General features: G+C 36.3%; 2 protein-coding genes and 2 long non-coding RNA genes across 6 annotated transcripts; 2 read left to right on the forward strand and 2 right to left on the reverse strand.

Moving 5' to 3' along the window:
* Positions 1-220: 220 nt before the first annotated feature.
* Positions 221-4,117, reverse strand: LOC125190365 (tetracycline resistance protein, class G-like). Its single transcript, XM_048087649.1, has 14 exons — positions 3,836-4,117; positions 2,815-2,926; positions 2,628-2,740; positions 2,292-2,414; positions 2,000-2,184; positions 1,789-1,864; positions 1,517-1,603; positions 1,357-1,437; positions 1,241-1,273; positions 1,096-1,149; positions 971-1,012; positions 806-884; positions 659-729; positions 221-554 (listed from the first exon to the last, which is right to left on the reverse strand). Exons 1-14 carry the CDS (start codon positions 3,998-4,000, stop codon positions 474-476), a joined length of 1,302 nt encoding a protein of 433 aa, XP_047943606.1. The 5' UTR covers positions 4,001-4,117; the 3' UTR covers positions 221-473.
* Positions 4,118-5,876: 1,759 nt separating this feature from the next.
* LOC125189390 (proteoglycan 4-like) lies at positions 5,877-7,406 on the forward strand. Its single transcript, XM_048086672.1, has one exon. It carries the CDS (start codon positions 5,877-5,879, stop codon positions 7,404-7,406), a length of 1,530 nt encoding a protein of 509 aa, XP_047942629.1.
* Positions 7,407-8,016: 610 nt separating this feature from the next.
* LOC125187136 lies at positions 8,017-8,995 on the reverse strand. The gene is made up of 2 exons (XR_007170570.1): positions 8,683-8,995; positions 8,017-8,603 (listed from the first exon to the last, which is right to left on the reverse strand). It is a non-coding gene; the product is annotated as an uncharacterized LOC125187136 (long non-coding RNA).
* Positions 8,022-11,564, forward strand: LOC125187135. Of its 3 annotated transcripts, none has more exons than XR_007170569.1 (4): positions 8,022-8,279; positions 8,358-8,425; positions 9,470-9,530; positions 11,518-11,564. It is a non-coding gene; the product is annotated as an uncharacterized LOC125187135 (long non-coding RNA). The 3 variants fall into 3 exon arrangements; XR_007170568.1 differs by lacking the exon at positions 11,518-11,564 and adding an exon at positions 9,681-9,938; XR_007170567.1 differs by lacking the exon at positions 11,518-11,564 and having other exon boundaries at positions 8,027-8,279; positions 9,470-9,689.
* Position 11,565: the final 1 nt, after the last annotated feature.

Below are 11,565 nucleotides of genomic sequence, written 5' to 3' on the forward strand. Positions count from 1 at the left end.
CAGCTTCTCATGGATTGAATCAAATCTGACATATAAGTTATCCTAGTCCGTTTGTTCAAAAATTTTGGAACCACAAATAGAGGTTAGAGAAAATAAGAAAAATAGTTGAACCGACAAAACCAACCGCTCCTTTCAAACTTCGAACAGCAATTTTTTTTGTTAGGCTGAAATTTTTTTTGATACCAGAACTCCTGGCTGAAAATTAAAACCGATAAAGGCATACAATTCAATGATTCGTCGATTAATAATTACTACAATAGTGTATACTGACTGAAATTGAATGTATCGTATTGAGTATAGTGAAACATTGAGGCGTAATTTGTATACAAACTAAAAAAATGCTATAGTTGCAATATTTGTAAAAATCGTGTAATAACTACAAATTCGAAATAAAGGTTGTGTTATTTCGTCAATTTCCACTCTTTGGGTGGAAAATGTTGCAGAAATCACACCTCATCTAATCATGGCTTGCTTCAACATAATGCTGGATGTCTAGTGTCTTTTGAGATGAAGGGTTTAAACTTTATCACTAGACTCAAAATCAGAGCTATCACCTGCAAATCACCAACATATATATACGTGATATGAAATGTTGAGTCAAAACTAAGATGAAACGCATTTTAGGAGAGAATAAATTTTTATTTAATTTTTTACTTACATAAGAAAATCCGACACAAAGCATGCAGAAACCAGGGAAATCAAATGGTGGATTATCTGACAGAAACCAAGCTGAGAGAAAAATAAAAAAAGCTTGTTAATGTTCGATTGAGATACAAAATTACCATTTATGTAATTCGAAATGTACCTGATATAGGGCTGTAAATTAATGGAGATACGATACTGGATATTGAAGTCATAGCTAATAGAGATCCTTGTGCAATTCCCTATTCATGTTGTTTGAGGTATAAGATTTTTTATGATATATTTATCAAATCAATATAGCAATAGAATAATGTAAGGATGAACTTACTTGTTCATTAGAGCTAACTTGTTTTGAAACGATGCTTCTTATCTGTGATAATTTAGGAACACATAATGACTACACACACTTGTATAATAAGTTAATTGAGATTTAGTAACGAGTTTACTACTTACGCAAGAACTCGATATAGTAAAGAACATGCCCAATGACGAACCAAGATACGGTACCTACAGAATTGGACAAAATTAGTAATCTCTTTCAAAATGATGTTTAAGAATGTGTTGTAAGAGAAACTGAATTTTAATATGATGTACTAACCCAAGGTGCCCATGCTATGCTTTCAAGCAGCATCTGCACATAATCAGAAAATGTCACAAATTTTATTGAAATGAGACCAACTAATTAATTTTGTAGGAGAGATTCAGGTTTCATACACTTAGAAAACCAGCGAAGATTCCAACACAAAGTATTGTTTGTTCCCCAATAACAGGTCCTAATATAGGCATCAGAATAACCTGCATTTAGAAATTCAAGGATTATTATATGATTGGTGAGATGAATGAAAATAGAGAGGTGAAAAGATGATTAAATTACATTAGTAATAGTTGCTCCAACGTTTATAATGAGAAATATCAAAGAGAATTGATCTTTGTTGAACTGGAACCGAGCCTTTAAGTAATACTGCAACATAAAACACAAGTATAATTAATTGTAGGAATCACTATTGAATTGTTCAGTCGCTAAGACAATCATCGATCAAAATACATGACCGTCACTAAATTTTGCGACAGAATAGAGACGACACTTCTATGTCTGGATATAACGTCGTTTTAATTAAATAGCGAAACAGGGGAGAGAAAGAGTACCAATAAGAAAGAACCAGCCCCAGCCTCACCAACACTATTGAAGAAACATACAGATGCTGCAAGTGCAATTATTTTGCTACAATACACAAATAAACATTAATAAAAGAATTTGATAGAGATGCTAGAATCTTGCAAGAATTAACACAAATGTTTAAATAAAAATCAATGCAAAGTATATACTTCTTCATATATGCTGAGTTTCCTGCTGTACCTGCTCTTGAGTAGGTGAAACACATCTTTAGGAGAAGGGATTTGATGAATGAAGTCGGTTTTCTTGGAAGAGTGATCTGCCTCCGAGCTCAAGATCAACGGCTGCAAATCATCCTTTTCGCGGTCGGAATCCTTGAGAAACAGTCGCATGTAAATTGCTGCAAGAATAGCTAGAACTGATGCAACCTGTAATTATATGATACATTACTATATAGTCAAGAATTAAATGTAGTATTATAATTATTTTTTCGAGATTTAGACAATAATGGAAGAGATTAACATTGGATACAAACCTTAAATATGAGAGAAAGTGAGAGTAAACCAGCAGCTAATGTGCCACAAACATTTGCCATGCTCATCACACCACTTAGTGCTGCAAATGCTCCTACACGCTTCCCTTCTCCAACATTATCTGCCTAATATATAATACAAATATTTAAATGCCATGACTTATAAAATTAATACCGTATGATTTATTCTAATATCACCTCTTTATTTAGTATACCAATGACTAATCTTTTATTTCTTCAATAAAGATACCACGTTGTCTAAGGGAATTTATTTTGTACTACTAGTAAATGATATTTATTGAGGATAAATAAATCATAAATACAAGATTAAGAAAATACCAAATAGCTAAAAGAGATGCAAAGAACGCCCCCATCCACAATCATGTCCGTCAATATCTTCATTGCGTAGTAAGCATAAAAGAAGTTTGTTGTCCGACTCCAAGCCAATATCACTAAAATAACATACGTATATGTAAATATACATATAAATCAATTTTAAGTTATGTACTGTATTACAAATACTTACCGATTGGTATAATCTGAAGAATGAGAGGAATTGTCAATAAATTCTTCCTGCCATAAGCGTCGGATAAATTACCAATCATCGGCATCATCAGCGCCGATCCCACCCCTGTTATCTGTAGTGGTACAAATTATTTGATGCTTAACATAAGATTGTTGTTTGAATTTGACTCGATAAAAATATGGTAAAGGGTCGATTTTATCCTATCATTTCGCCCTTTATCTGAAAATGTCATACCGTTTAAGTAATTGGTGCTTGTATAGTAACCATTGATTCCAAAAACTTTTTGGCAACCATAATATCAATGTGACAACCGAAATTATACGTCGACTACCTAAATTACATGTTGTTTGCCCCAAATAACACATCGATTACTCAATTGATGTACTATAAAATTATCCAACCGTTAGAATATTTTTGGGTAAACGCTTCAAACAATAGGACAAAATCTCAATCATTTACCCTAAAAGTATCATTTAGTATTTCTCAACAAAATACAACCACACAATATAACAAAAGTTTAAATGTAATAATAATAATAATAATAATAATAATAATAATAATAATAATAATAATAATAATAATAATAATAATAATAATAATAATAATAATAATAAACTTGCTAGAGCTCTAAGGTGATTAGGAAAAAAGAACATTGTTCAACTAAATCACTTATCAATTAATAATTGTAAAAGCCCACAACTCATAAGTCATAAGTAATGATATAGGATAACGAAGAAAAAATAGTAGTATTGCCTATCCCTTTCAATACAGTAAGGTCAAGGAGACAAACAGCTCCTCCTATAAATAAAGGTCTAAAAGACAAGAGTTTAGCTATCAAATATATTGTAATTTACAAACAAAAGAATATACATTTAGAAAGCACTCTCTACAATAATATCAATATTACATCATCAAAGTTCTTGCAAAGTAATGCTTAAATAGATAATAAGCCAATACTATTTGTCAAAAAGCAAAGAAATGAACAATAAAATGTGTTGATAAGATTGTAAGGAAGACTTACGGCGAGCTGGAAGCCGGTGAGATAGATGGAGAGAGAGCACTCGTCTTTGCCGCCGCAGACAGCCGCCACGGTGACGTCGGTGAGCGCCGGATTCACCAAATAAAAAGGCAAAAACGCCATAAACACCGTCACGAAGAGGTGGATCAGCCTCTCCCATCCCTCCATTACACTTAATTAAAACGAAGAGGTGGATTTTTGCAAAGTCGCAGTTTGAAAATTCGAGCAAAGTTGCTATAGTATATAAACTGCCCTGAGCTGGAAACGGGAACCTTGGTGGTTAAAGTAGTTGGATTTTTTTGTATAGAATATCTTGACGGATAGAGTTGTAATTTGTGTTTTTATTATTTTAAACTTCATTATGATATGACTTTGTCAAAAGTTTGTAATTTTTGGTCAGGGTGCATATTCTTTTGTGTAAATTAATATCCTTCCTTCCCCTTTTCCACTACCACACGATTTTTGATGATTTTTGAAAAATATATATAATAAAATATGAGGGAGATAGTAAGAAAAATGATGAATTATTATTCGAGCCTACAGGAAAATGAAGCTTGCTTTATCAGAGAGAGTGGAATTGAATAATTAGAGAGACCAAAGTATTTGGTAAAATAGCACCAAAAGAAATGATAAAAAATTGAGAGTCATGAGTTTGGTTTGGTGGAAGTCTATATCAAAAAAATTTGTACATCCGACAATCGTGATTCTTTTTTTATGAGCTGAGTTGAATATAAAACAGAACGTGTAAGGGATTAATTATCAGTAGTTTAATCTCAATGATTATGTTAGTAATGCTAACACGTCTCTTTCACACGTTAAAAGTGTTCGTTTAAACATATCAAGCCACCCACCCCAAATCACTCACCAAACCAATAACAATTTCATTTCTTTTCATTTGATTTTCATTTGAGTACATGTTTAGGAGACATATTAATTAGCATAAAATAATTAATTAAGATGAGCTTTAAGATAGAGCTTGACAGCATCATAGACGGTGTCATCTGTCCGACACCAAAGCCAGGACCCGGCCTTGTCTTGCCCTTTGGTTGATAGCACCTCTGCAACCGTTGTGTTGCGCAGTCCTGTCTCTGGCCTTGCACCGTTCAAACCTTGCGGACGCTTTGTTGTCCAAAATCGAACTGTCTGTAGAAGCCCTTGCATTGTTGATCCTAGATATGGAACACAAATAAACAACATATGAGCATGCTTCTTGCAATATTGTGTTTCCTAGTATGATTACTAAATTTAGGTATGAAGTTTCTTAGATAACACATAATGAGAACAAGACATATATGTGGAATGTGTGGCATGAGAAAGATCAAAATTAGATTGTACCTTCTTGGCAGAGAAGTATGCCTCAAGAATAGATGGCTTAATTATCCTTATAAAGCAAGCTGTTAAGATTAGAATGTTTCTTCCCATAATCAGTTGCTTGTTGGATTAATTTTCTGTGTTCTTTTCTTGATTAAGTTTTGCCAACTTTAACTTTCTAAACTGTCCAAGTAATTACTACCTCCGGCCCACGATAAGAGTTATATTTTGTCATTTTAGTCTGTCCCATAATAGGAGTCCTATTTCACATTTACCATAAATGATAAATAGGTCTCACATTTCACCAACTTGCATTTTAATATAAAAAAGTGGGTCTCATTTACACTAACTTTTTCAACTCACTATTCTTTACATTTCTTAAAACTCGTGTCCACACCAAATGTGACTTCTATTGTGGGAGGGAGATATTAATTGATTTTATTCAATAAGAATTGGCTTAGTTTGAATAATCTTTTGTAGTACAAGGAATAGATACCAAGTTTGTGGTGTAAGAAAGGGCAAAACCCAATGGAAGGGTGAAAATATGGACAAAAATTCTAAACTTGGTCCAAAGTTGGACATGATTTTGGACAAGTAAAGTTGATTCCCTACAAGGCCAAGAAATCATCTGCACCAACTTTTGCACCTCAAAAAGTTATAAAATATCCAGTTAGTATTAGCTGATCATCAAAATCTATCTCAATACAAAAACAAACTCCTGCTCCCTCTCTTCATGGCAGATCGAAAGTCGTTATTCTCTCGATTTTGGCCTCCATCGGCCTCACGCCGTACGCCCTCCCAAACCGGTGCTGCACCACCACCAGCAACGACCACTAAACAAACACCTGCATCCCAATCTAGCACCTCATCACCACCACCACGTCGAGCTGAACCCAAGACTCCGGCCAGGCAGTCGACCACCAAAGGCAGCAGCTCTCCCGCCACTCCACCTAGAGCAGAGCCTCGAAAGGCATCCCCCAAGCCAAGCAAATTGCCCACAAGTGAATTGCGAACCAAAGACGAGCATAAAACCTCATCACCATCGCGGTCCCCACCCTCATCAAAGCCTGCTTCACCCTCTCGATTGTCGTCTCAATCTAGATCCCCTCCCTCTTCACCCCAAGCACAATCCCCATCTCGTGTGACCCCCTCCACGCCCAAACTAGCATCAAAACCTGCTTCTCCAATCTGTGCCACTCCTCGTTCTCCCAAGCCCGCTTCCCCATCAAAAGCCCCCATTTTAGCATCTCAACAAGAAGCAGAGGCGAAGGAAGAGGTTAAACCTGTAGTAGCCAATGGCCAAGCCCAGGATGGGAAGAGCTTCAAGCGTGATGATGACGAAAACAAGCCTTCTCAAACATCACAACTTGACGATGCAGCGCCACCTGCCCAAGACCCGGAGAAACGTGAAAAGAGCAAAAGCATGGATGATGGCGGAGATGCCCCCGCTATCAAATTGGATGCAAAGCCTGAAGATGTGAAGGAAGTAGTGGAAGCAGACGAGAAGGAAATCGTGGATTCTGCTGCTTCAAAGTCTACCTCTACAGCACAAATTGTGGAAAAGGCTGAAATCCCGAGCGAAGAAGACCAAATCCTCAGAAAGAAGCAAGATGGCCCTGACATGTTAATAACACCCGGTGACACTACATCTTCTCAACCAGTGAAGAAAAGCAAAAAGATCATGGCTGACATGTCGAAATTTGCCAAGGAAATAGCCGGTGGAGACCACAAAAAAGCCATTTCTGACAGGCCTGTAAGTATGATAACCCTCGTAGGAGAGAACAGAGGAGCATCAATGCACATGGAGTCCGATCATTCAAAAAGAGAGAGGCCGGTTCACATTCACCGGAGCTACAAGAGCAACCCTGATCAAAGTCCTGAAGCTACCACCGATGGAGAGGAAAGCTCCCAAAGGAAAAAGTCAGAAAACGAGAGATGCATGGAAGATCAACCGTCGGAGGCATATGTAAACAACAATGCACAAGGGATCAACAACTCCATCGTGTTCAACACTTCCATCGTTGAAGGAAGTCCAGGAGTTCACATGGTTGTCAGCCATCAGCCAATCCAGTCAAAAGAAGAAACAAGTCTGCCTGAGGCACGAAAGGCTGAAGTTAGCACCAGTCGTGCAGAGAAACTCACCTATCAGCCAACAATAAGAAGAAGATGCCTGCGAGGTCTTCTCATGGAAATGAGCGACTCTGAGCAAGAAAAGCCCCGACGACATGGTTGTCGTGTTTCATGCCAGAAAGGGAATAGATAGAATAGCATAGATGTTCTCTAAGATGAAAATCACAAGTCCACACACACACACACAAACACATACACACATACATACATAATAAAGCTGATGATGCACTTGAACAAACACTTGTTTGTAAATATTTCACTTGTAAATAAATAAACCAACATTTTCCATAGTCACTATTAGCAAAGCATTTGGTAATAGCTTACAATTACAATGTCATGTTCTACATAAGCAACACAAATCCAAATGGTTTAAGTCAAATTTTCTATCCATAATACAAAAGCTTCGAAAACGAAACCATATCCTTGACGTCTTATAAGTAAAACATATCTTATGAAGGATGAAAGCAAGGCATATGTAACACCCGCTTTTCATGTTACATTTTACTTTAAGATTTTTGTTTTGAGTACAAACGAGTGATAGACCTTGAGAAAAATATCGTCTTTGTTTTGATTGGTTGCGAATGGAAATAGTGAATGCTTGATTTGTTATTTGGTTAGTGGTGTGGTGAAAGTAGTAGACGAGAATGACATGAGATTCGTCGATGAAAAATTTGGGCGTTTGTTTACAAGTACTTGGAATAACACCAAAATACCAAAATAAAACTCCACAATTTAATCAATGCTTTAAATCAAATATTTGGGTCTATCACTTTTATCAATCTTATTTTAGCCCATTTATCCTATTGCAATTGGGCTACTTTTATTCTATAAATTTATTCCTATTTTTCCATTTCATTCTCCCAACTCTCTCACGGTTTTCTCCCGCATCTCCATGTTCCTTGAAAATCTCTAACTAAAAATCTCTTCTACTTCTCATATATTTCCCCACAACGTGACTTCATCATTCTTCCAATATGCCGTTATTCATCTTCTTCTCCATCAAAAGGTAAATTCTCCTCATTCCATGAATACTGAAAGTCTCCATATTTATTGATTCCATAATCCAAATTTCTCGACATCACAGTGAGAGAGAATAGAGAAAATTGTGATTTGCAAAACCTGCAACCTGTGCAACTTTCCTTTCTCCCACAGGTATTTTCTTTTCTTCGATTCTATGATATATTTCCATACATTCACGGTAGTCCACCATTTTAATTTCTGAAAATGTGGAATGATTCTTCTTGATAAAGTCTTAATCTTTATTATCATCAGAAGTTGCCCTCTTGTTTTCTCTTGATCTCTTCAATTTAAATTCTTTAAAATCCCTTGTCTGCTCAAAATGTGTGAATCGAACAATTAGAAACTTAATAAAAGGTTTAAGATTTGGGGAAATGAGGAGGGGGACTTACCTGTCGTGTGAAGCGGCGCTGCCTAACGGAGGCGCCGGCGACGGCGGCTGGACGGCGCTAGGAGGGCGGCTGACGATGCCAGACAGCAGCTGCCCGAACCGATCGAGCTCGGGTAGTGTGAGAAGTGGTGGTGACGGCCACTGGTGTTGAGAGACGAGAATCAGGATTTAGTTTCTGCCTGAGTGAGAATTTGAGGGGGAGCTAGTGGTTAATTTTAGAGGAGGGACCGAGAGAAAAGATCTAATTTTGGAATTGTAGAAGAAAGGCAGAGGGAGGGAGCGTGAGCTTTTGAGTTTCAGAGAGAAAGACATAGGCGTTGGTGACGGCTGGGAGTATTTTTATGTACTAAATTCTTTGTCCTTTTCTTATCTTTAGTTTTAGGTTTTGGGCTACATTCTTCTTTTCTTAATGGGCCACTATTATTTAATTTATCTAATAGGCCCAATTAAATTGGTTTGGGTTAGGAATATATATATGTACGTGTGTTTGTTGGGAGTATATAGATAGTCATTTGCTTTATTTAGTTGTTACTTTTGTTGTTAGACTAAAATATTTCTTTAGTGTTTTTTTTTTTTGTTTAATTGTAAGCTCGAGCCTTAGACGGAAATTGTTTGAGCAGTTTACTATGCGATGAATTAAAGCAGGAAATATGAGGACTTTATATATGGGTTTTCTATGTGAAAGAATGAAGGATAATTTGAACACACGCACGTAGGATGCATGCATCATTTTTAAATTAATTTATTATGCAGAGTCTAATTTTTGCATATGATGTTATTTTGAAAAGGGTGAGCTGGGCACGTTGTTGGCGGTTGGAATAAGAAGTGAGTGAGGAGTAAGCTTGTGAGGTGGGCTTTCGTTTTTAAATAAGGACTATGTCCTAAATATTTTGTTATGTGAAAGGAGGTGAAAAATGTTTGTCTTGCCATGTTTTGTATTTGAATGAACCTATCTGAAGTGGCTATGCCATGTATGTTAACGAATTCGGGTCTCAGTAGGGCCGCAAACCCTGCTCGGACTGGTGTACACCCAGTAGATCGTGCGCTATCTCATTGGAGTTGGCCGGTCTAGTGACTTGGTTCGTGGCCACGTTCCTTGTCATGTAGTTTAGATATGGTTATGGTGGATGTGGATGGAAAATGGTTGCGCAACCGAACTTTACTATAAAAATATGTTTTTAGTGTACTTGGGTTCTTTTAATTAAAACCCCCAAGAACACTCGTTTATGGCTTGACAAACTGTATTTTGGCATGTGTCCACTGAGTGCATCACAGAAAGCAAAAGGAACTAAGTCCAAAGACTAAGGAAAATAAACTAAGTGTTGGCTCCTAAAAGAAAGCTAGGAAACTAGGATAGTGACATGTTCAAAAGGTGAACTTTAATTCCCTAACTAATGTGACTTAAAGCAGAAAAGAGAATTATAAATCTGATCCTAAAAGACATATTAGATGGGAGAGCTAAAAGGTGAAAGGTGATTGTACTTGTGTTCCCTTAAGGCTATTGTCCAATGGTTAAAACTAGTGGGTAAAAGGTTTCACCTAATGGATCTCTAACTTAACTCCTAAAAGCTGATTTCTCTTCTACTCCTATACTAAAAGGCACGAAATTATGGAGGAGAAAGAGAGTAGATGGCTGCTACATGATTAAAAAGGCAAGAGAAACACAAGATCATCAATTAAACTACCTAAACATGCATTGAAAACACCAAACTAAAAGCTGAAACATAAAGACTCATTAAAGAAGATAAAGAAAGCTTAAGAACACTTAAACATGGTGGAAGAACACTCAAGAACCGAGCTCATCAAACTCATGCAAAATCATACGAAAATGACACCCGACAAGGTGCCGAAAACACACAACACATGGCTGATTTTTTTGAGACTTTTCTAACTCCTTCTCCACGTTTTTTTTACCATAAACTAACTAAGAAAATGCTTGAGAAACTGATTTTAAAAGCTTGAAAGGATTTTTAACTAAACAAGAACATAAGCAACACTAGAACTAAACAACAAGCTAAAACCGGAAATAAACAAGAGCTAAACTTTAAAACACATTAAATACACAAACACTTAGAGAAATTACTACTTGAAATGAGCCTTTAAAACAAGTCCAACAACAACAACTAAGATTTAGAAAGGAGCAAAAGTACTACAAAGTTAAGAACAAGCTAACTAGAGAAAGCAAACACTATTACTAAATTACTACTACTTCAACCCATGGTGAATTAAAGATCTTGGCAGCCTTGAAGTTGAAATCTCTCTTCTTAAGGAAGAGAGAAAAGTTTCCTAGAGAGAGAAATTGCTAAACTAAACTAAAGCTAAAGTGATAAAGTTGAAATCTTCTTGATTGCATTTACATCATTATTCTTGAGAGAATTGTCCTTACAGTTTGAGAGGGTAAGGGAGTGAATCTTTTGCTTGTAATATGTGCTTAACTATCTTGATGAGACCGACGGTTGAAACCACATTGTTCGATGAAGAAAAATATGTTTTTAAAAATTTGTTTTAAAAATCTGTTTTGAGCTTGGTTCTTGGGGGTATCATTACGTTTTTCATACAACTTGTTTGGTATGTCTTTCGTGTGTATCTTGAGTCGTTGCGTGTGTTTGTGCTTAGTAAATGCCTATGTGTAGTGTTGTGTTTTAGTTAGTGTGTGTGTAGAAAGTAGAGGAGAGTGACTTAAACTAGCAATTGAGTGAAAAGTCCAACCACATACTTGGGACAAGTATGATCCAAGTGTGAGGATGCTTGATAGGCTAGTTTTCGTCACTTGGATTTGATCACTTTTCACACTTATTAGTTGAATATTTGCATGAAAAAGATTTTCTTTTAGCAGGGAATGGATCATTAAGTTTGGAAGCTGCTTAATGAAGACATCAAGAGG

This window comes from Salvia hispanica, chromosome 5, assembly GCF_023119035.1.
Source record: "Salvia hispanica cultivar TCC Black 2014 chromosome 5, UniMelb_Shisp_WGS_1.0, whole genome shotgun sequence".
Classification (NCBI taxonomy): domain Eukaryota; kingdom Viridiplantae; phylum Streptophyta; class Magnoliopsida; order Lamiales; family Lamiaceae; genus Salvia; species Salvia hispanica.